The 24,734-nt window shown below is 46.1% G+C and overlaps 1 protein-coding gene across 1 annotated transcript; it reads left to right on the top strand.

Annotated features, from left to right (window-relative positions):
- The first annotated feature begins 844 nt into the window (after window positions 1-844).
- Window positions 845-24,002, top strand: LOC144130145 (solute carrier family 22 member 4-like). Its single transcript, XM_077664156.1, has 11 exons — window positions 845-1,639; window positions 1,847-1,950; window positions 3,716-3,870; window positions 5,820-5,988; window positions 9,978-10,125; window positions 11,337-11,422; window positions 12,614-12,828; window positions 14,880-15,061; window positions 16,803-16,942; window positions 21,210-21,324; window positions 23,468-24,002. The coding sequence occupies exons 1-10, from the start codon at window positions 1,277-1,279 to the stop codon at window positions 21,280-21,282; spliced, it is 1,635 nt and encodes a 544-aa protein (XP_077520282.1). The 5' UTR covers window positions 845-1,276; the 3' UTR covers window positions 21,283-21,324; window positions 23,468-24,002.
- Window positions 24,003-24,734: the final 732 nt, after the last annotated feature.

The raw sequence follows: 24,734 nt of genomic DNA, 5'->3' as shown, positions 1-24,734 counted from the left end.
GCAGTTTTCTATGTACGCGTTTTCGCTCCTTCAAACACAAGTTCGTGCTTGAAAGTAAAATCCAAAACACCACAAACAAATCCGCTCACCAGCCTGACCGTACAGTATAGAAGGGTCCTCGCAATAGGCGCAGTTTTATCTGGTAAAATAACGACGGTTGGACAGCGTCGCAAGGTCTCACTTTTCCTTGAAATTTTAAGTGCCATGCATCGTCCTTTTGACGTCAAGGGAGGAGATCAACGACGAGGCTCTCACCATCAGGAAACTCCGCATTGATATTGGCATCATCGACAAAACATTATGCATCACCTGCACGGCTTTGAAAAAGCCACCCGCTGCGTAGTTTTTCTTTTTTGTTTAGAAGATATTGACGGGTTATTATACAAGTGGTGATTCGAAGAAACTGTCATATATAAGTGAACGCCATGTTTCATCCTTTGTTTTTCCTCCTTTTCTCGTGTCCCGCTGCCTTGTTTTACCACACACACAAAAATGTTTTCACTTTGCATCCGTCAGCGTAACTCGGCTGATAAGAACACAGCAGTGGCTTGACATTTTCCGTTGCCATTCTCAGCTCCTTCGAGGTGTTCAGCGTGTCGGGAAGAAATGGGTGTCAGGGGAAATTTTTTTGTCGTCGGCTCGTCGGCGAGAGTCACGGAAGTTTCATCGAAGGAGCGACCACTTTTTTATTTCGCATCTAGCGGAAAACAAGCGTGGATTCATTTTTTTCTTCTTGTAAGCTGCGAGAAGCATCCGCGAGTGTAAAGGCCTGCTTTCCTTTACATGTCGAGGTGAAGAAAATGGCTGACGTTAATCTTAGGTCCTGAGATACGGTAACTGTGCGCAGAAGCAAATGTTTGCAAGTTCGGCTTACGTTTAGGGCGCAGACAACGCAGCGGAGACGCCGATGGTCGCTGTTACGTCAGTCATGTGGAGAGGAGCAAATGTGCAGGTCTTGTCCTTATAGGTGCTATTGAACAATGTGGCGTCCTTTCGCGGAAGGTAATCATAGCACATTGACGGAACGGCCGCTTACAGGAGGGGCGGGGTCGATTCGAAAATTTTGAAATTGGAGCCGCTTCTAAGCAAGGATCTTAGGTGCCCGCCGAGATAGGCCGCTTATATAAGTGACCTTAACCAGGACGTTACAATGAGTGTTGGACTTGTTTAGGCTCTTAAACTTAGTGCTTCCTCAAGCGTTCAACCCAGTAGTTTTCTTGTGACGGGTAAAGGCACGTCGTTTACCCCGACCTGCTTTCTCGAAAGACTCTGGGACATGGCTTCGACTAACGTGGATGCAGTGCTGGACAAGTTGTCCTCCACTCACGCCGTCATCTTCGTGTTCGCGTTCTTACGGGGCATGCCTGCAACGTGGAACCTGATGATGCCTGTGTTCGTTGCACCATCAGCCATCAATTTCCGCTGCGCTGACGACCTGGAGACGGCTTCCAACTGGGACCCTTCCCCCGCGAGCCAAGTGAGCGTGAACTATAGCCTCAGCACTGCAGGCAATGACACGGAAGAATGTTCCCACCCTACCACCATTGAAAACGGCCTGCAAGTCAACGTTACCATTTTGGAACCCTGCACGTCTTGGGTCTATGACCACAGCATTTACGGCAAAACTGTTACAGAAGAGGTATGCAGCCTCCATACTTCGATGCAAAATTGCAACATGGCATCTTAGCTGACTCGTATAACCAAATGATTCTGTGACTCAATATATGCTTTCCAAGGATTGGCAAGGGACGTACTTGTGTCCGCGCTAGAAATTTTAGTGGCCTTTTACGTAAATTGAATTAGAAAGGTTCCTCCACTATAGTTTTGATGGTCTTATTTTTCTTAGTGGAACATGGTGTGCGGGAGGAGGTGGATGATTTCTTTGGTCCAAAGTATCTATCTGGCTGGGATGGTCGTCGGAACGGTGGCCTCGTCCCAAATTTCGGACTGGTGAGTGCATGACGCGTCTTTTTATGTTCACTCCGTTTGATTCGATCCTTGTTTTGATTATTTATTTATAGATACCCTAAGGGGCCACGGAAGCGTTACAGAGGGAAGCATATATGGCCTTCCAAAGAAAGAAAGTTCAGTATCTGTGAATTACTAACGCATAAAACAGCGCGTCACCTGCACCTGACTTTAATCAGTTTCGAATTTGAAACTGAGGCATGCCGCTTTGGATTCCAAATTCTTTGTGAACGTTAGCAAGAAAAAGCCTTTGTTGTCTTTTACTTAAATCTAATCGTACTCCTGTCTTCAATATGGACAGTAAAAACAAGTTTGCACAAAAGCGCGAATTTTCTGGTTGTTGCTCTACTAAATTAGAAAATGGCTCTTGAATATTATACGCTAAAAGGAAACGTAGTTACGAAAGAAAAAAACTGTGCATGGCAGTCATAACTATGCTGTAATCTATAACTAAATCCTCATACTTTGCTCCTTCTCATTTTCAAGAGAGGTGGTTGGGAAATGGGTACAATCTAGGAATATATTGTACGAAGAGAAAATATGACTTTCTAGTTAAACAGCAATATATAAAACATATTTAGCCGAGTAAAACTGATTAATGTGCTCCATGCGACGCTCACAAGCAGCAAGGAGTACTAGGGTTAAGGGAGGACCAAAAATTTACTTCTTGAAAATTTTTCCATTTGCTTGCACGTCTCGTATTCTTTTAGTTTGTTGTGGTGCCCGAACGTTTCATCCCTAAAATAAACAGAGAAGCACTAAAAAAAATCTTTCGTGAACTGCGGCGACTATGTATTGCGCGGAAACGCTCGAACAATGGGCGTTTTTCTCGGCTACGGTTTATCTTGTGGGTAAGACTTCTTCATGACTCTTTTATTTATTTTAACCTTGTTTGTTTTATTACACTCCTGGGACCATGGTGCAGGTCAAATTTGTTTTGCTTTAAAAAATTTGCTAATGTTGAATTTTTTTGTCTAAATGTTTCCTCACTATAGATATGTCAATTTACGCATACCAAATCATAAAAATTAGAAACAAAACTTTGTGCTTTGCGAAAAGAAGACACACTATGAATCTCTTGACTCCTGCAGGAACGCTGTGTGTGTTCAACCAGCCTTGTCCAACACCTTTTTAACTGTGCAGCTGTTCCAGAAGATTTACGCGAAAAATGTATATATAAAAAACTGCTTTCTAGAGATATGACACTGAAATTTCGCAAAAGTAGGCTTAAAATTATTTCTAATATGATTTCAAAAATTTCATGGAATTTCATGGAAACGTTAATGCGCCCGTGTGCTGTGCGATGTCAGTGCGCGTGAAAGATCCCCAAGTGGTCGAAATTATTCCGGAGCCCTCCACTACGGCACCTCTTTCACTCCCTCCTTTATCACTTCCCTTACGGCGCGGTTCAGGTGTCCGCCGATTATGAGACAGATACTGCGCCATTTCCTTTCCCCAAAAACCAATTATTATCATTAAGAATTTTGGATGAAAGCCGCTTCTCTCCTTAAGCATGCCTTTCGGTACAGCTTCAGCCTAAATGTTAGTCAGAAATGTTTTCCACAAATACCGAGTGCCAGAGAACATCACAAAAGGGAGGTGATTGCTGCTGTGTGAGGGCAGTGTGTCATTTTTCAGTACGCAAGACGTTGTGAGTGCTTTCCTTCTAGAGCAACGTATTTTACGTTACATTCCCAAGAATCCTTGCATCTTTGGCCAATGCACGATCACTAAACTTTTCACGCAGGTTTGGCCGCAAGTGGACAATGGTGGGTGGCCTCCTCTTGTCAGTCGGCGCCAGTGCCATGACCGCCTTCTCTACTTCGGCCGCCATGTACTATGCATCGCGCTTCCTCTTGGCCCTGGGAATATCCGGATTCGCGGACGTCATTTACACATTCAGTGAGGGCCCCGAATGTTACCAGTCAAACTGCAGATGTCCGTTAGGTCCGGCGAGCGTCAGAAGTTGCCAATTAACGCGGTCTGCTTTTGAGCAGTATGCTTCGGCACTGAAGATGTTTGTTACGCTGCCAAGGTTCTCAGCTGTGAGAATATTATTACAGCCACCTCTTACAGGGATTTCGACTTTCGAGGGCATATCGCTCTGCATTGCTCAAAAGCAGTCACAATGGCCCAGACATTTTCGAACCATCCTGTAAAAAGTATAGAGAAGGAAAAAAAAGAACTCTGCTTAAGCAAGGCTGCCGTCTAATGGAAACGTTCGGCAAGAGCCTTCAGGTTTTAGCAAGCCCGCACCTTGTTTACACAGTAGTTTTTTTCTTCTTTACATTGGCCTCTCCCCGACGGCATCCCTCCATTTTCTCTTCATTCTTGTTCTTTGTTTCCTCTGTTCTTCAGCGCGTCTTGCTTCAACATCATTTTTTTCCCCATTTTTTATCTTTCCTCTCTTTCATCTCTGCTTGCCTTTCGCTCGACGTCGACCTACTTGGAGCGGTGCAAGAGACTACAACGGGTTTTAGGCGCACGATGACTAAGGGTGGGCTAGCCAAGGAATTCTCTCAACGTAAAAGGCCCTACTCCAATTTATGCCGAAATTCGACGAGTCCCTAGAAGCAGCGATGAAGGGTTCCCAGGTCCCACCGCTCGCACGCTCTCTGTTGCGTACAGCGTTCGTAGCTATGCAACGAAATAAAAGTCGCCATTTCTTCGCTGGCTAAAGTGCAGTGCGTCGGTAAAAGTGCGACTTTTCATAGCCGTGCTGAGGTGATCAAAAAGAGCACGCAAACCACAGAACATTTAGATAACAAACAGATAACAAATAAAGACAGGCTTGTTCCTCTCCTTGTGCTCCTTAGTCTCTTTCCCCGTGTCCTCAGAGTTCCCGATAAAGATGCTCAAACAGGCCCTAAAAATTTAGTCTTTCCTTCCATACGTTCACTGGGTGCTCAAAGGGAAGTGGAGCCCCGGCGAAGGTTTTTTCCTTTCACCTTCCCTGTACTACGGAAAGCACAATACAATGAATAGGCGCTGTATTCTGCGTTATTTCCTATTCATGTTCTTCTGCCTATTCTTTCTAGTGCTTCTATTCTTTCTTTCACCCCTCTATAATGCAGCAGCTTTGAGGGACTATCTCTAGCAAGCAGAGCCAAAACACAGGCTGCGGTAATGAAGGCTGGACGCGTACAGAATGAACATAACGGACGGCGAAAATAAAAACAAAAACTGCCAAGAAACAGAGCGCAGTAATAGACCACCACATTTTCTTAATCGACATAAAGTTTTCTATTTTTGTTATTACTGTGAACCTACCGGGCCTGAATTTATGATTCTATTCTTCTAAACCGAGCTTGTTTAGAAGAACCCAGGTCAGGTCACTACTGGACAAGTGATGTTTTCTTGGTTCTATTAATCGACTTAGTCGTATTAATCAGACGTTGCTCTTTAGGCATGCGTCCTTTGTGGAAAATTCACTGTATTTGAACTCTGTTCAAAGCTGAGTTGCAGAAAAGAAAAAAAATGGCGACAAGGTTTGATGATGCGGAATGTAGTACATGGGGCTTAATCTTCCGAGGTTCCATATATGCTACGTCGACACCTTAATGAATTTTTTTCTATGTATTTAGACCATTCGGAGTTCTTTGCAAGCAAGCACGCCAGCATCAATCTGTCCTTCAATGCCCCGATTGCACGCGTTGACGGAGCAGCATAAATATACGGGAAGCGAGAGTGCGATCGAACTGAGGTGTTTGAATTACCCGCGCGAGGTCACGTGGTTGTGATGTCACGACTCCGTCGATTAGGCTTTTTTCAACCATGACGCTGCCGGTAAACGCGTCAAAAAGGCCGAGAAGTGACTGAATGGCGTCTGCACTCTCTCCCGGTCACGCCAGCGATTGAGACGGTGTCCCCTCGATACCGGTACATGCCAACCATGACAATAGACACGGGCTGGACGACGGGCATGCTGCTGCTTCCGTGGCTCCACTACCTGACCAGGGAGTGGCGCACCACCCAGCTCTACACTGCGTTGCCGCTCGCTCCGCTGTTGGCTCTCAGCTGGTGGGTGTTTGCACAGAACTTCACTTTTCCATACCTTGTTAAAGATCCCCAGGTGGTCGAAATTATTCCGGAGCCCTCCACTACGGCACCTCTCTCTTCCCTTCTTCTTTCACTCCCTTCTTTATCCCTTCCCTTACGGCGCGGTTCAGGTGTCCAACGATATATGAGACAGATGCTGCGCATTTCCTTTCCCCAAAAACCAATTATTATTATTATTATTATTATTATTAATATTATTATTATTATTATTATTATTATTATTATTATTATTATTATTATTATTATTATTATTATTATTATTATACATCGAATGGGGAGACTGTTTTCTTTGCTCGTACAGGTTGTTCTTGGGTCGTATTTTGCAATCCTTGTTTGCTTTTACTTTTGTGGCGAAAGCTACATTGGCCACGAACTCGCGTTCCACCGTGCTCGCATTCCCACCGTGGTCGCACCACACGACGTGACCAACCACGTGACTGGTCACGTGACCAACCACGTGACGAACCACGTGACAACAACTAGCCAGACAACCAGACTAACCTGGACTTGTAATCAAGATTAACCAAGGCTAACCAAGCTATGCCTTAGCTTTCGCTACGTATATCCTGGCATAGCGAGCTAAGCCACTGCCAATTTTTTTTTGCTTCGTGGTCATCGGTCGTGGCCTCCCAGTAACGTAGGCCGTGGCGGTTGATACCAGTGTCAGAGGATCAAAATCAAAGAAAACGTAATGTCACAATAAACGGCCCATAGCAGTTTAGGTTAGCGTAAGACTGACCGAGAGAATATTACTACGGAATGCGAATTACTAGCTCACGCTTCGTTCCGGAAGGTAACGAAGTGGGAACTAGCGGGAGATGGAGGTACCAGTCTTGAAGGTAATAAAACGTCTCATCACATCGCTCACGCCGTCTTGCTCTTAAGCTTGTCGCCGCATAACGAAATGCAGTCCACAGTCATGTCAAGCAATATCGGACAAAAATTTTGAAAATTGAAAAATTGTGAGATACTTTTACGTTAATATTGAAGGTAATGGTTCACTTTTCTGATATTCAGAGAAACCTTTCCTTTAAAGTGTTGCCATCAGTCGCATCGAACAGTTAGGACTCCCATAGAAAACCAATGGGGAACGCTTGTCACGATAGCAAAAACGTTAACAACGAAAAAAAAAATTCAAGACTGCCGTCGGGTGATCTGCAGATATGTTGATTGTTATAGTGAAATCTTACTTCACATGAGAAAAAATACATTCATAAATAGTTTTTCGTTCAAAAATGCTTTTGCCCAGAATTGTTCGGTGTGAAGAGGCGTACGCCTGAACGATAAACAAGGTAGTCTGCTGAAACAGAAGGGAAAGTATAATAATTAAAAAAAAACATGAAAAAAATTCGAAAAAGTTTCTCCTGGTTCAGGTGTCAGGGTGGGTCTAGCAGTTAGCCAATAAGAAGGCGATCAATGTTGCGGTGACGGCGACAGAAACAAGAGGGAGCATGTGAGTCTCGGCGATGGAAAAGCTAGACAGCAAACGCTTTATTTGAAAGTAAACTGTGCTTTTAGCGCACTCCATACGTAATAAGTTCCGCCTGGAACGCAGAAATGTTTCACCTTAGTCTAAAGTACTGGATACTAGCTTTTTCCGATGGGAGCAGATTTCCGTCTCGTAACGTACGGAGATCTTCTCGTTTTCCAGGGGCACAAATCTACCTCATGGCTTCCAAAACACATCGTGCATCTATGAAGAATTCGATAGGAGGACTCTTTACTCCCAAACAGTGTAATATGTGTTCGCTGTGTTTAAGGCAGGAAGGAGAAATAAGTGAGTCTTGCGCAGGGATTTGTGTACGAGATGAAGGAAACAGGCCTTAGCAAAAGTCGGGCGGGCTTTGCATGTGACAATTAAGTTTATGAGGAGCCAAATGATAGGAGTAGCTCTTCACCTGCCCGCATGGCGGGTTGACCACGTACCTCGCTCTATACCCACAGTCTCTGACATAGACTAGAACATTCGCAAGTTTGCAATACTGAGGCAGGGAAACACATGGCAAGTTGCACTGCTCTACTCTTAGTGAGCTTTACAAGAAATATCTAATACATAATGGGATAAGCAGCTCCTGCAGACGAGGACAGTGAAGGTAAAATGAGACAGAAGTCGTCCTCTTCTGCAAGGAGTGCTTATGCCATATCTAAAAACATGCAAGCCCAGCAACTTAGCCTTTTCTAATACATTCAGAACGTCTAACTTCGAACCAGTCTGCAGTGATATGTTATATAACCAAAATTTGGCCAACGTTGCCGAGTACAGCCGGTTATTCTTATGGGATTCAACATGTTATATTTTGTGAAAGGAAAAGATGGAAGACAAGCCGGCAAAGGTTTTGAGCAACACACTTACGGGAAATACTATTCAACAGATAAGAGTCTTCCGAATGGTGAATACGTAACCGAATGAAAAAAGATGCCACGTCTAGAGTTTACAGTCGCATTAGCTCGGGCACCTAAATTCAAACAATCCACACCTAAATTTAAGGGCTTTCAACCGCCCCCTTATTAACCTAGAAAATCTTCATCACCTATTGACTCCCAATGCCACATTTTATAACTGCCCTCGGTGCCGCTTAAGGTCATCATTCGACACTCCGAAAATTGTGGCGCATATGAAACTGTTGAAATGTTTAGCGCTATTTCGATAGAAAACACCTAATCAGTTTAAAATAGAGGTCACTTGCGCATATTGCACTCACAGTATAATGTACATAAGTACTTTTAACTGCTTATTCTGCTCAACGAAGGTGCGCTTTGAAAAAAACGTTTATTTGCCCTACCAGGAAGACACTGACTAGCTTGGCAAATTTTAGAACCTCCTTCTGCGAGCACATAAAATGTGTCCGCTGCAATCCGGCATAGCACGAATAAGCAATCTCCTTTTGCTCAAATCTGTGTATCATTCCCTTTGTTTTCGGAAAGCTGGTAAATTTCTGTTGTTCGTTGAATAGATTTCTGCCTTCTTTCCCTTTCGTTGTCTTGAAAAGACGAAAATCTCGCTATTTGTGGTACCATATTTTCATGTTTTATAACGTTCTATCCGAATTTGTCCGTGCTTCTCTATTAGTTTTAACGTTGTGTAGTTATTAAATAAATAACGCCATGTGCTACGTACAGTTTTGCACACATGTCAATGTCTATGCTACAGCATGGAGATGGTATGAACGGTTGGTACCTTATTGCGAATTGTGATGCCGGGTACTCTTTAAGCATAGCGTAAGAAATCACTCTAGAACTGAATACATAATGCTCAACAAAAGACAACTGCCACACAGAGTACACTTCAGAGCTAAACATGCCCGTAATTTTAACATTGTGAATGAAAAAGAAACTCACAAGAGTGAGCAATCAGAATCACAACATATCGTAGAAATAACACCGTACGTGAGCCATACACAATAAGCAATGCCATAAGAATATATAGCAGTCTGCAAAGACATATTGTACAATTAGGTCGTAATCGCAGCAGCACTAAGGTCCTACTCAAAACTAGTTGTCAGACTCGCATTGCAGTACCGACCGCGAAAAGTACGGCTGCATTGCGTCTCCGATCGCATTTTTTCAATTCTTCTTCAAGCACAAGTTATTCGGGACGTCCTGTACAATTAACATTGATTGGTTCCATTTGAACTATAGAAGCATAGCGCGGGTAGACCGAAAGACGATGACGAGACGGGACAAGCGCTAACTTTCAAACACCAGTTAACGCTTGTCCCGTCTCGTCATCGTCTTTCGCTCTTCCCGCGTTATGCTTCCCGAGTTACAATGAATTACCGACCTGCCCAAGCCTATTCCCGAGTTCCATTTTGAAGAAGTACTAAGACGCCTCATTTTGTGGAACATGTACTACGCGTGCAACAGGCATTGCAAAGTCATAATCTTAGTACTGTAAGCAACCGGGAAGACTGCGAACGTGGCGGGGATTAAGCGTTAACCCTTCTGCTCAGTTTTTTGCCAGAGTCTCCCAGATGGCTGATGGCCACGGGCCGGTTTCAGGAGGCCAAGAAAGTGGTCACCAGGTTTGCAAAGAATGGCCGCGGTTCGGTGGACCTTGTTGACGAAATCATTGAAGAGGCGAAGACGAGGAAAGCTGCGGTGAGTGCCTAGCCACCGAACCCATGCGAATAATTGTAACGATATAATTGATTGTTTTACTGTCTTCAAATAGTGTTCCTTATAGCGATCATAATAATTATTCAAAGAAAGCAATGGGCGCATCTATCTGATGCAGCTTATTTAGAAAGTACAACACGGGCCATGTATGACTCCTCCTGATAATTAGGTCGTTTCGCCTCTCCCGAAAGGTACGATCATCTCCAAACACGTGCAGGTCACAGTGTTTGTTATTTTGCTATTCGATGCGGTGCATTTCGCATCGCCAGCATTTAAGCCTTATTGAACGCGCAAGATGATCAGTAGTCCTGACCTCACTGAATCCTAATCCAGTGCACGACTCAGAAGCAAACCTCTTGGTCTGTGTATGTTTCAGAAATGGTACACATGCCGAGATGATGAAGAGCAATGACATACAAGAGAACTTATCACTGGGCACTATGGTTTCTGGGACGCGAGTTAGAGGAAAAACGTTTATTGTAACTCCACCTCGCTACCCAGTCACCTGATATTGTATGAAGGCATTAAAGGCCTAAATGCTCCTTCCTCTCTTCACAATAACAGGCGACTGGGTGGCGAGGTGGAGCTACATTAAACGTTTTTTCTAGAACTCACGCCCCTGAAAGTTTTGTCCCGAGTAGTACGTCATTGAATTCAGTACGCAAGAGCCAATTGGAGCCGGCTGCTCGCTTGTGCTAAGGCAGTGCCTCGTGCGATGGCAATGGGGATCGATTCTACTCTATACGCCCTAGCTTCCCGCATCACACTGTACCTACGTCAAAATGGCGCATTATAGTTCTTTCTAGCACCTGTATTCAAAGATGTGAAAATGACTCCCCTCTGAAACGCTCGAATGTTTAAGTGCGATTATTCAAAGCCCGGCCCCTTAACTCTCTTGCCCCGAGGCACTGTTTTCTGCTCTTGATGATCTGAAACGTTATTCGCCATGAACCTGTCATTTGCTTTCGGTGGTGCCGGTGGTTCCTGTATAAATGTCCGCACGCGAGTGTGCAAAATACCCCCAATGTTCCGCACTGCATGTCGATCATATCTGGTGGACAGGAAGGAGGCTGCGAAAAGAATGCATATATGACCGGAATTTTATCTCTTCACCTCCGTCGTACGGTTGTTGCAGAGGGTCAAAGTGACGCTCGATGCTCAATTTTGTGCTTTTGGCTTGAACTGTTTTTCAGGCTCAAGACGTGCACAGAGCAAGCGTCGCTGACCTCTTCTCTACTAAAGCCTGGGCTGCACTGACGGCTTTGTTCAGCTTCCAGCAGTGAGGTTTCCCCTTTCGCACAGGAACAAAAGTCCAGAAGGCCGTTCTTTTTTTTTCCTTCAGATTTTTGATTTAAGAATGTACTATAGTTTTTACGGTTAGGCACTGTATCTACGTCTTTGAGAAGAGCGCGCTTTCCCTGTGTGTTCGGCACTGGTAATAAGTGTCACCTAGCGATTTCTGTCTGGACGCTCGAACTTCAGTACTTGCTCGGTAATGCAATAGCAGCAATAGCGGTAATGCAATAGCGGTAATGCAATGCAACCATGCAATAGCAGAACGGGCTCAGGCACTGATGTGTCCTACGCTTCAAGTCTAGTAGGACATCTATGTGTGAGCAGTAAACCTGCATTAACTTAGCAAGCATACGTTTTGTCGACATAACTATAAGACGAGATGTTTTTAATGGCCATATGAGCTAATGAAGAAGCTATGGGCTACCCATAGGCAGTGCTCGCCTTAGCAGAGTCCTTCACTGAGATTTCTGCATGTTGATACGTGCGCGCCGCTCACGGCGATGTGCTTTGTTTTTTTTTTTTTGCCGTCAAGATGATGGACTCTGAAACAGAACGGAGTAAAGGCTGATTTTTTCTGCCATCCGCACACATATATCTGGGGGCTTTCTAGGCGCACATAAAACTATTTGTTCAACACCGTTGTGAACTGCCGCACAACCGCTTACTCGGTGCGAAAGATGTCAACACTGTGTTTTTCTACGCACAACAAGCCAACGCCTTGCACGAGAGAATGAAATATCATCTTTTGTGGGAGTCTTCAAATCGCAACAGCATTAGCGGATAAGTGCATGCTTTTCCGGTACCACAGAGTGCTTCTCGAAGTGCTAGCGACACCGGAATGGGAGAGATAGCCTAAGAGGGAATAAAAAAAGTAATGAATTTAATAAAGAAAGAATGACACGCGTGCGCTTAGGGCAAGAGTGGGGACGGGAAGGACTTAAAATTCCCGAAGTAGGATAATACTTGCCGTTTCCTGCCTGACCTATTGTTCCTGTTCCCCTCGTATAAGTCCTGTGGAATTTTGCATCGGAGGTCATGCTGTACCCGTGTTGCTAACTTGAGTACCCAGTGTTTCAGCTCCAATTTTAACAGTAAACCTTCTATATAGCGAATCCCGTGGCTGCCTGGCGGCGTGGCAGATTGTCCATAGTGACTTTCGCCTGTCCACCGACAGGATAGTCTACAACTTGGCGTGGTACCACATGACCGTGTCAACGGCTGTCGTGGGCGGCGACCCGTACGTGAGCTTCACTATCGGCGCCTCGTCCGAGTACCCGGTGCGGGTCTTCAACGCGGCGCTTGTCAAGTACTGCCACCGACGCTGCACCATCTGCGGCAGCTTCTGTTTCTCGGCGCTTGTCTTGGTCGCCCTCTGGCTCGTGCCCCCTGGTGAGCTGCACTTCACGTCTAGTGAAAGATGCTCGCACTCTCATAACTATGGCAGGTAAGTCATGACATCCGCAGGCGGTCAGCACTGAGAACATACAAAGCTTTGAAGTTTGAAACTACGGATTTCAATAGAGAGTCTATGCTGAAATATATTAAATGGACCTAGCAACCTGGCAAGCTCACAAAATACCTCTTGTGCCTCCGGCTGATTAGAGGTCGTCTAATGGGTAATACCCACCTCTGGCCTTGTGCTCGTTTTTTCTTCTTTTGCGGTGAAATGCTTGGGAAAACTTTTTTTTTCGGGGGGGGGGGGGAGTAATAAAAGAATCACCGCCATTCTAAATGTTTTGACACACTCTTGTAATGCCGTAGCTTTAAGATGGTTTGGTTTATGGTTTATGGGGGTTTAACGTCCCAAAGCGACTCGGGCTATGAGAGACGCCGCAGTGATGGGCTCCGGAAGTTTCGACCACCTGGGGTTCTTTAACGTGCACTGACATCGCACAGCACACGGGCCTCTAGAATTTCGCCTGCATCGAAATTCGACCACCGCGGCCAGGATCGAACCCGCGTCTTTCGGGCCAGCAGCCAAGCGCCATAACATAACCACTCAGCCACCGCGGCGGCCTTTAAGAGTTAGATGAGCAACTTCAGCAAACTGTCAGCATGACATAGCACGTTTTTCACGGTGTAACACCTCCACACACTCGTCCCCGTACCGGCGCATACGCTTCGCAGGCAGCATTGCTTTGTCGCACAGAGAATGCGAGATCTGCTTCTTATTGATCTCACTCCACGAACCTGAACTTGTCGCAGGCCACTGGCATAACGTGAGTCCAGGACCCACTGTCACTCTTAACTACTTGTCCTCATTCTCTTATGTGCCGCCGCTGTGGCTCAGCTGTAATCGCACTCGGTGCTGACACGAGAGACGCGCAATACGATCCCGACCACGGCGGTCGAATTTCGGTGGAGGCGAAATTCTAGAGGCCCGTGTACTGTGCGATATCAATGCTTGTTAAAAAACCCCAGATCGTCGAAATTTCCGGAGCCCTTCACTACGGCGCTCCTCATAGCCTGACTCGCTTTGGGACGTTAAACCGCCGTAAACCATAAATCATAAACCATTTTCTTGTGAGTTCTTCTGCTAAGCTACCAAATATATTAACTTTTGTGGGTGTTCGAGCACGCGGCATAGTGAGCCAATATGTGCGGAAGTTTGATAGTTAGAAAAAGATAATGATAGTTCGATCTGACACAAGCGAACCTTTGCTGTGCCTGGTGTGTGCTTCTGGCTGTGCATGTCCCCAGGGGCGCAGCGAGACAATGTAGAGTACTAAGAGCTTATGACACCATACAGGAACCCGGAAAAGTGAATCTGTTAATGTTACCTTCGCTTCTGATCAGCCGATCGAGTTAAGTGTTACGTAACTGAGCTTTTCTAACTCAGAAAACGGGTAGCTAACTTACATTGCTTAATAAATGGCACGCGGCTGAGCGGCCAGAGTAGTTTGGTGCTGCTCTCTAAGTTAACACTTTTTTTTCCCAGCTGAGGCTGCTACATATCGGTGTAGGCAAAAAGGAGATCTCTTGAGATCTCGCTAACTGAGATCAAAGCATAGTGTCCCAAGAAATTAAGTATATACTTTTATGAAGAGCGTAATGTGGTTAAGCCAGAATTTTGCGTCAAACAGAAAGGCACGTAGCGAAGCTGCGCCTGATGAACAGAATTGATTCCCGCTCACGATTAATTTGAACGCACAAGCATCGCCGAAAGAAATCCGCCCGATCGCGGTGGCTCAGTGGTTATGGCGCTCGGCTGCTGACGCGAAAGGCGAGAGTTCGATCCCAGCCGCGGCGACCACATTTTGATGAAGGCAAAATTCCAGAGGCCATGTACTGTGCGATGTCAGTACAGGTTAAAGAACCCCCGGTGGCCGAAATTTCCGGAGCCCTTCACTACGGCGGCCCTCATAGCGTGAGTCGCTTTGGGAACTTAAGCCCTCATAAACCAAACCAAACCGAAGAAGGGCTAAACTTTCGGTTCGCAGAATACTCGTGGGTGCGCCTGGGCCTGCTGATGGCGGGAAAGGTGGGCACGTCGGTGAGCGGCACCGTTCTGCGAGTCCAGCAGAGCGAGTTGTACCCGACCGTGGTGCGTTCCGTCGCCATGGGTTTCTGCAACACCGTGGGATGGCTCGGCTCAGTCGTGGCACCTTTCTTCGACGACCTGGTACGGTTCTTACTCCTATACGGCGACGTCGTAGTACTACATGCAGGACTTGGAGGCTGTATATCTTCGTGTATGCTGCAACTGAATCCAGGAAGACATTCATTTTCGATTGCTGAGGGGATCGATGCTCGCAGGGACTATGTCGAAAATATACATCCCAAGAGAGCGAAAGGGACAGACAGAGATGATCGGAAAAGCAGGGAGGTTAACTAGGCGACGCCCAGTATGCTACCCTACTCGTGGGAAGGAGAACAGAGGGAGAGAAGAAAAAGGAGAGAGGAAAGGAGATCACTTTTCCATGTGTCCTTGGGTCAATACTAACATGGCGCACAGAGCACACACTGAAAGTTTATAACCTTGAACTCAGTCCTGTGTCCTTCAGCAACTTAAAAAGTGCCCTCACAGCTGTCCTCCGCGATGGATTAGGTTTAGTCCAAGCACCCAGAATCTTCTTTTCTCTAAGTGGACGAGGATTTAAGCGGCGGAGAGTTGCACCCAGGAGGTCAAGCTCACACTCAAGTCGAGGGCAGTCACAGAGTGGGTGCTCTATTGTTTCGCCCCAAGAGTTAGCGCAAAAGTCATGTAGTCAATCTCACTAACACATCTTGGTGCCCTAAGTGTCGGAGAGGTGAAGACAATACCTTCTTCCAACTTGAAGACAGCTGGCGATATACAAAAACTCAGCCGCTCAGATTGGCTCAGGGCCGAGGAGAAAAAAAGTGCGGACTGCATACTTTTCACAAAAGCCGTACATTAGGGAGAGTATGAAGAGCACATAAGTACACAGGCATCCTGACAATTGTTGCAAGATGTCATGTGTGCCATGGTCACCATTACTGCTTAAGTTAAACCACTCGTTCCTTGTGCTCGTTTTTGGTGTGGCAATGTTGGTGCTTCCGTAAACTGGCGCTTCTTTGCGCCTTGGGTATAGGGGACAGGCGCAGGTGCATACAAGTATGTCTAAGGATGAGCATGTCGAAGCCGCTGGAGATGCCATTAGAATTGCGTAAGGAAAGCGAGGTGCTGTACGATGACTTGACTTGAGACACTTCTAGTTTGGCCCCTGATAGGATGAAGACGCAGTAATGTATATAGCTTAACCCTCTGCTGGTGGGAGAAAATTCACGGTCAAGCACGAACGCTAACCCAGGCTCATAACTTAGCCGATAAGGTATAATTCGGGCAAGAGAGAGGTGAAATGTGTGCGGCGGCAAACGGTGCCATAGGCCATGGCTGCTACTGGAATTAGTTAGCGCGAGTGAGACAAAACTGTCGAAACGAGACCGCGACGCAAGCTAACATAATTTCGCTTATTTTTTGGACTCGCAACCATCATAACGTACTATATTTATTCTGTTCTGCACAGGCACTTACAACGTGACCGAGATAAATAAAACGAGGGAAGTTACAAGCCATCTAATTTGCAATGTGCAGGGCATTCCAACGCCCACTGACCACTCACTCCAATCGACGTCAGACAATACGCGTGTTACCTCATTAATCAATCAGTTAGGCCTTAACACAAAAATAATTTCTTTTGACCTGACATAACATGAGGTGTATATAGGCTTATAGAGCTACACATAGCTCTGCAAGAAGCAAATGTCGCACATAGCGCAAGACCAAGATCACTGTTTGTCGCGCGCTTCGGTGACCTCACCATGTCTCGCCACACTGCAGCCTTGTTCCCGCAATGCCTTTGACGATAACTGGGGTGATACCGCGTCTTCTATAAATGCAGGGCCACGCGACGCAGGCGTGGGTGCCGAATGCAATGGCGGCAGGGCTCTGTGCGGCAGGCGCCGGATCCTCCCTGCTCCTACCGGAGAGCTACGAGAAGGAGCTCGATGACAGCTTCGCTACGCAGGGCGGCGCTACAAAGTGAGAAGGGTTCGCGAGTGAGCCTGCATCCCTTTCTGCTCGCTGTGAAAACTGCAGCGGTTGTCTATAGTCGGATACAACTTAAGGACGCAGCGGTTTTTCCCGTCAAAGGACCCACTTCCAGCCAATAATGGCGTGGGCCGATTGTTATGAACCTGATAGTGTGACGGAGCAAGGAGTGGTAGATGAAAGGGATGGTCCATTCCCGCTGGCCTTAAAAAAATTTGTAGACAGTCTATAGCCTGTCGATTGACTTCTGTCTAAAAGTCTATAGACTCTCTATAGACAAACCCTAGAGAACAATATATAGGCCATATAAATCCTATAGAGAATCTATAGTTTATGGCCACACAGTCTTAGTAGAATTTTGTAGATAGTCTATAGAGCATGAATAGACTGGAACAAACATCTCTAGGGAGGCAATAGAGTCTATAAGAAGTCTATAGGCTCTCTATAGACCATTTCTGTAAGTGTATAATCGGGGGTAGACCCATCTCTTCATTGTGGCGCCACTCCCTGCATTGTCACGCTAGCAGAGCTATGGGAATCGGCCGATGCCATTGGCTTGAAGGGGGTTCATAGACGGAGAAAAGCCACTGAGCTCTTGAGTTGTAACTGACTATCGTAATTTCAGTATCTGTCTCAGTTCTGGAAGGCACTGACTTTTATCCCCAAGGCCGCCAGGCTTTCACCGCTTTTCCAATGGGTAAAAGCCTTCCTAAGGCCCTTATGACCGTAGGGCGAAAAGGGAGTAAATGCATCTGACAACCCGATTTTTCAGCAATTTAAGCAAAGTAAGCAAAACATGGTGGAGCTGGGAGCAATATATAGCGTTATTCTATAGTAACAATAACAAGTGGAGTCGAACCGCCAGCTAAGTTGTTGCAACCTGTTTAACGGGTAAAATATAAACGAAAACAAGCATAGTATTATCTAACATTGTGGCACGCGAAACGACACTTTGTACAAGAAACGCGAATGTAATTCCGATGACAAAGCGCCTTTCTAAAGCATCGTGAGGGTGTGCAGGCAGAACGGCAGGCAATGATCTCCCAGAATTGACCCTAAGATGGGAAAGGCACTTCATCGTACTCGTGAGAGTTCTTGGACTTATTCCGCTTTCAAGAAACTTGGCAGCGCTGGCGGCTTCGTACTCTCGGACAAAAGAGCTACTTTAAGCAGTGTGTGTCAACGTGAAGCGCACTGCCATTCCCCGAGTTAGTTGCGAAACCCCCAGGCCAGATTTCCAGCACAGGCAGAGCACCATCGCTATGACGGAACTGCCCTGACTCGGGGGTGAAGCTAGGTGCAGCGTTCACCTCTAGGATCAAACCCGTGCGCATGCACTCTCTACGGACGCAGCTGCAGTCCCGCATTTTTCCTGCGCTGCATTCAACTGTAAAAACCATTGCTCGCGCAATGACTGCGGTGATCAGGCCTGGAGTAGGCTGGCCGAAAGACTTACGCGAAAGGGTCACGTTCGCATGTGATCGTAGAATGCACTAATGAGTGGTGACAATGCCGCCATAGAGCAGTAATTTTTGCTACAAAGGAGAGATATTTCTGAGGTCTCGAAAACGAGCCGGAAGGAGTCCTCCTTGAGCACTGTGCTATACTAACTGAGCTTTCTGTTCAAAACCTATTTAAGGGCACAGGGTAAGCCCCATGCATTTTAGGCCATGTTGAGGTACATGTTTCTCACTAATAACAGTCGCCTAATAATACATATATCATTGTTTGCCAAATTTTGTGCTCTTTTTACTGAACTAGAATATTTGAAATGTGTTGAAAATTCGATTTTTAATAAAAATTTTTCCGGTAGTACACAAATCTGGCCTTTCTTTGCGCATTTCAAAATTCATAACAGAATAACTGCTCAGTGAAATTGCTTAATTCTAGTTCAGTAGTTGGCAACACTTATGTAGATGATTGCAAAAAAAAATCAGCCGTCTGTCTTGAAAGGCACTGGAAATAATGGTACCTTTGTAAGAAAAAAACACTGTTTTGAGATAATAGAGCGTAAAGAGAAAAAAGATGTGAAAAACCATTTTTTATTCGCAGAAACGCCTCCATAGTAATTGGTTTAATAGCCCCCTGCTTCGTAGTCACTGTCGCCGTCATTTTTTCGCTTTTCGGCTTGTCGTTTTGACTGTCGGGCCTCTTTTGTAAGCTGTCGTGTTGCTCGGTCCGCAAAGTACATGCGCTTATGGTCAGCTTCCCTCAGCCACTTGATGGTGTTGCTCCCTGGGTTCAATCCACACGCCTTCAAAACGTTGGCCCGTGCGATGCTACCATCATTAAATGAAAGAACAGCATCCAGTGTTGCCATCCGTAGGGTCCGAAGCCTAACAAACACATTCTTTGGCGCGCGTTCCCAAACAGCATGGTTGAACGACTCATTTGCATTTTGAGTTCGCCCATGCAGGCACTTCTCTAGGAGCTCAGCCTTCGATAGCTCCCTATAAATGGGTTTGATAGCCTCCAAGACAGATGCAGGCAAACTCTCCTTGTGGAAAAATGGCTTGCCCTCTGACTGACTTCTGTTGAAGGCACACCACGTATCAGGTCCCTTTGGGCAAAGTCCATGGCATGGGTCATCGTCTGTGGCCGATAAGTGGAAGAAGGTTGCCCAAACGGCCTTTCGCATTTCATCCAGGTTTCCTACATTTCTTCTGATGGCCAAACCATAGTACGTCTGGAGCTTGTCTATTACTGCATCAGTCAGTCGGCCTCGGCCCGAGAGGCTCTTTCCATCAGAGAGTTTTCCTGCTTTGTTTTCTTTTTTTAGCCTTCGTAACCTTGTGCCCATCCTTTTTTGCACGTGCCCTATGCACTCAACCTTGGATATTTCAACGGAATCACCATATGGAATTTGTGCCTTCACAGCCATAAAAGCCTTGCTGTCACCATCCCCAAGATATTTGACGTATCGAACGCCGTGAAGCTCCTCACTCCTGCCGAAAATTTTCAGTGCTCCTGCGACTTCCATTCCACCGCTGGTGCCTTGGTAGTTGCTTTGGCACACCTCTCTATGAAGGGGGTCACTGTTTGTACCCTTGATGCTGCACTTTGGACAACGTTTAGACAAAACCTCCACATCCAGCACTTTCCCAGAGTCTACACTGGTCGCAGAGACTATGCCGTTATTGGAAGTATGGCCTCGCTTCTGCCAGCTTCCATCAAGAGCAACTGCGATGTCTTTATCCCCCTCATTCAGCTGCACAGCTTCGTCAGCTGCCCTTTTCATCGACTCCTGAGCAGCAGCTTCGATGTGACCTAGAAGCTCTTGATTGTATTTCGCAAACTTTGTCGGCGGCTTAGGAAGGTTTAGCATAGCACAGAGTATATTTCCTGCAGCCATTCCCTTACCAATGGACCTCAAGGCATACACTAACCTGAGGTTGGCTTCATAGAGGCCAGGAGTAGTTTTCTTCGACGTCTCAAATCGTTGTGCGGCACTACACACTTCACAGTTCAAACTGTAAGCGCTTGCAACCCCTACCCGTTTTGTCACAATTTCGATGAGCTCAACACTTCCACCGCACTCTCTGCACACACAAATCTGTGTAATTGCGGCACAAATGCCGTCCATGTCCATTAAGGCATATTGGCTGCTGCTCTGTGGCACATCCTCTTCCTGGAAGCACAGAGAAAATCTTGAAAGCTTCGATGCCGAGGAGCTGGCGCGTTCGGCGTTCGGGATCTCATTCGGTCGTGGACATCCTTTTGCTTTTTCACGATGAGCGTAGCGGTTGCCGTGAAATTCACGCCTGACGAAGGCCTTCTTTGCCCTGGGCATCTCAACTTATCAGCAGCAACCAACACCGGCACAATTTACAATACTGATCGAAAGGGATAGCACTCGGACGCAGCTGCATGAAGGTTGCAGAAACGTGGAAAAAACGTGCAAAGCGTCTCAGGATTGTCTTGGCTAAAAAAGAGGAGCTGTACAATAGTTTCCAGACAATTTTTTATATGTAGCTGATTTTAGACAAGTTTTGAAATCAGGTGGTGGACTTTTTGGTTGAAAAAATTGACGTTAATCCTGAAAGGGGGCGTGGCCGCTCACTACTTGGTTTCGGAAAAAGCGTTTTTCAGCCGTAAATATGGCTTTCTGAGGAAAGTGCGATCATGGAACATGTGTAGAAAGAATTGAACTTCTAAAATTCCAAAAGAAAAAAAACGATTTTTTTCTAATTTTACCTCACCCTGTGCCCTTAATAAAATTCTTGAAGGCTACATGGAATTTCACACGCTTTCATTACAGTGGGCACCTCGCGTCTCCACGCCGCAGCTACGGAGCTACACCGCAAAGAACGTCACCAAAAGAACTATCCTAGCAGGTGGCATCAAAAGCAGTCAAGCAAAGGGTAAGCTCGAAGGTATGCAAAATCTACATGTTTATCAACTAACGACTATTGTGTGCGATATATTTGCGGAAAAATTGTCGAGTAGGATTAGGAAATCGCTAGCTTTACTTCTTACAGAGAATGTGCACATACCTGTATTATAAAAACTACAGTACTTTGGAAGAAACTCACCAGTTGCACACGAACAGCGCAGAAAAAGCGCTGAGGAAGCATTCGTGAATCTCCAGGATACATAAGACTTGCGATGCAAGCATCAATGAGACAAGACTAATCAGTGATGTGCAGGAGGGGTGAACATGGGGGCTTCTGAACGTTGTTCCCCCGAGTGCATTTATAAGTATTCAGAGTGCTAGATCTGCCGTAATGCGGTATAATAAATAAGGTGAATAACGTGAGGGTGTTTATTTCCCTGTCATGCAACTAAACATGCACAATAATCAACGAATCCGTGTGCATTGTCACGAGCACTATAAAATGTCGCAAAATGAATGGTTTATTTTTCATCTCACTTCACGACAGAGTATTGTACGGCAGGCAGTTGACAAGGAAAAAAATTGGAGCATGCTTAAGCTTTGGCTTTAAGAGTAGAACGCGAGAGCGTGTTGCAGCTCTGCCAGGAAATCCACGGAACGCCATCGCCCGTTCAGCGTGACGCCTTGCCCATTGGACAAATCACTTGGAGTCTCTAGGAGGCTTCTCAAAATCCCTGCCGTGAGCTAGGCTCTAACTTAACTAGTAGATTTGTGCTGTGAAAAACGCTGAATCATATGACAGCATTGGGAACATTCTTCTGCAAATGGTTGCCTTGATACGATTTTTTTTACGCAGCCCTCGATTATTTCCGACACACTGTGCCGAGTACTATTAAGCAGCTCCCGACTATAGGTCACCGGCTCGAATCCCTGCCACAAGCTAGGTTTTAACTTACTAGTAAGTCTATGCTTCGCGAAACGCTGACTCGTACGACATCATTCGGAACATTCTGCGGCAAAGGGTTGGCATGATATGATTTTTTTTACGCAGCCCCCGATTATTTCAGACACGTGGTGCCGACTACGCCGACGGCTTTTCGACCGAGCTGTCTGTATACGCTGTCGCGTAATATCTGTATTACTCACCCCTGGCCCTCATCACATGCATTCATGAGAGCGCCAATTTCTAGGTCCGTGAAGGCCGCGTGAAGCCGCACGACATGCCACAGGAAAGGAGTGCCGACTAGACGACGCTGGAGTGCATTCGACGCGTGTCACTAGTACCAAGCTATAACATCACGCGCTCACCGCTTTCCTGGTCTCTCTTGCCCTTCTCCCCTACTCTCACAACACACATTCATGCGCACTTTTTCCTTTGGCCCCTAGCAGAAATAAACTTTACCAGAGCAGGCGTAAAACACAGGCAATTCAATCTTTCAACTTAAGCGCTCTGTCTCGTCGTTTACCTTTCTTCTGTTCGTTTTCGTTAGCGCTAGTGTAATGTCCCTTAATTGGAGAACGTCGAGTGGCGTCTATAGTGCGGAAGGGGGTGCAGTTGCAGTGCGGCCGAGCGGTAAGATTCTATTTGAGCACCGAGGGGGGAGGAGGTTCTGATGCACAGGACCACTGTACCGGCATCGAGTGGCATGGGCATCATCTTCTTTCGCTCCCTTCTTTATCCCTTCCCTTAAGGCGCGGTTCACGTGTCCACGGAGATTTGAGATAGATACTGCGCCGTTTCCTTTCCTCAAATAACAAAAAAAAACGAATGTGGCTGCCTTGGAGGGAGCATGGAGGAAAGGGCGTTAAAAGGGCTTGGCTTGCCAAGGCCTGTCAAAGGACGCCACGGTTGCGCTTTAGTGCGTTTATTTTCTCTCAAAGCTCCTAATCCAGCAAGTCCATAACATGCGGGTAAGAGAACTGTAGACACAGGGCATGGATCACCGAGGATTGGTCGCAGAACATGAAACTATCCTCCTCCCACTTTCTGTGACTCTCGCTCGAGGCTAATGCGTTTCGTTGGGATACCGAGACGGTCACTTATTCTTTGTAGCAAAGAAGTATGCGTTTTTAGGATAGAGGGTAGCCAGTTTAGTTAAAAGAAAGAAGGGGACGGCACGAAGAATGCACTCGAAATAAGCGCTCAGGTTAGCGTCTCATGCTGCTTTTGCACTCTTTTGCAGGGGAACCACGCCGAAAGCTCTGATGGATAGGCGGCAGGTTTCGCTATATACCTTATCACGAACACCAGCGCTGGACGACAGAGTTCAACGTTTGAAGCACACTTAAGTCAGTGGGTGAAGATGCGTCTATAGGCGCACCCACAGGCGTAGGACGGGATGGTGAGGAGGAGGAGGAGCAAGAGGAAATGCCTCGAGGTTAACCGCAAGAATAACCGGTCCACATAAACAGCAAGCATTGGACGACAACTGTAATGCGCAAGTGGCTATGTGTGTGTGTGTGCCCTCTCTTTCTTGCTGCATCTACGCGCCTTTTTCCTCTATATCGCTATTCATCAACAAGTCCAACTACAGACTGTTATCAAATACCCACAGAAGTTTCGCTCGGAGCTCTGTCTTAGAATTCGTATCCTCCACTCAACAAATTTCACCCATTTCGTGCTCATTCCTCCGCCAGCAAGAGGTAATATGCTCAATAAAGCTATACTTGTTGTTGGTCTAGTTGGCAAGCCATGATCTCAGAAGAACGAGCGCCTTTCTTAACCGCTGTCCTTTTTGCACTGGTTCCTCTGAGATCAATAAAGCTATTTCTCACAGAGATATTAAAACAGTCAAATGTACCAGTAACGGCGCGCACTGTAATCACAAATGGGCAATTTCTTGGGCTAGTCGGTACATCTTCATCAGGCAAAGGCACAGCGCGATAGAGACAAGACAAAGGCTATGTCCCTCTACTTATTTCGTCCTCTCTCTATCACTCTAAGCCTTTACCTTACGAACTATAGTCACGTTCTGATTTACCACAACTGAGACTTCAGTGCATGCACTATCAGGCCGCAATCGAATCAGAACGTTGTCTGTGGATTGAACACGAACTGGCGACTGTAAGATTCACATATAGTGATTAAATAGCACAATTCGTGCCGCCAAAATCTATTTGCAGTAAAAAGCGTGAAAGGCACAGACAGGCAAATAAAATGGTCGAGGGCTGACTTTCAAATAAGGGATATTTTCATGCAGAACCGAAAAAGACAGAATGTTCTCGCAAGCGGATGCTCATGTTCGCAGATAAGAAGACAATTAACACTGCAATTCATTCTGGCTCTTCAACAACTAACGCGCTGAAGCCTAGCTTTTCTCCGGGAACCACTGAGGGCTCCTGAAAGTAATTTTTGATCCAAATAAATTTGAAGATGATCTGGGTGTGCATCGGTCGCACTGACATTAGTTATTGCGTTTTTGTGTATTTAAGGTGTAAGTGATATTCGTG

The sequence above is a fragment of the Amblyomma americanum genome, chromosome 4 (genome assembly GCF_052857255.1).
Source record: "Amblyomma americanum isolate KBUSLIRL-KWMA chromosome 4, ASM5285725v1, whole genome shotgun sequence".
Classification (NCBI taxonomy): domain Eukaryota; kingdom Metazoa; phylum Arthropoda; class Arachnida; order Ixodida; family Ixodidae; genus Amblyomma; species Amblyomma americanum.
This window is presented reverse-complemented; position numbering and strand designations above follow the sequence as displayed.

Excerpts from the sequence above, each read along its gene's own strand:
- LOC144130145 (XM_077664156.1), top strand. The coding sequence starts at position 1,277 with ATGGCTTCGACTAACGTGGATGCAGTGCTGGACAAGTTGTCCTCCACT. Across the intron at positions 10,126-11,336 it reads CGAAGACGAGGAAAGCTGCG|GCTCAAGACGTGCACAGAGC; the intron begins GTGAGTGCCTAG and ends ACTGTTTTTCAG. Across the intron at positions 16,943-21,209 it reads ACGCAGGGCGGCGCTACAAA|TGGGCACCTCGCGTCTCCAC; the intron begins GTGAGAAGGGTT and ends CTTTCATTACAG.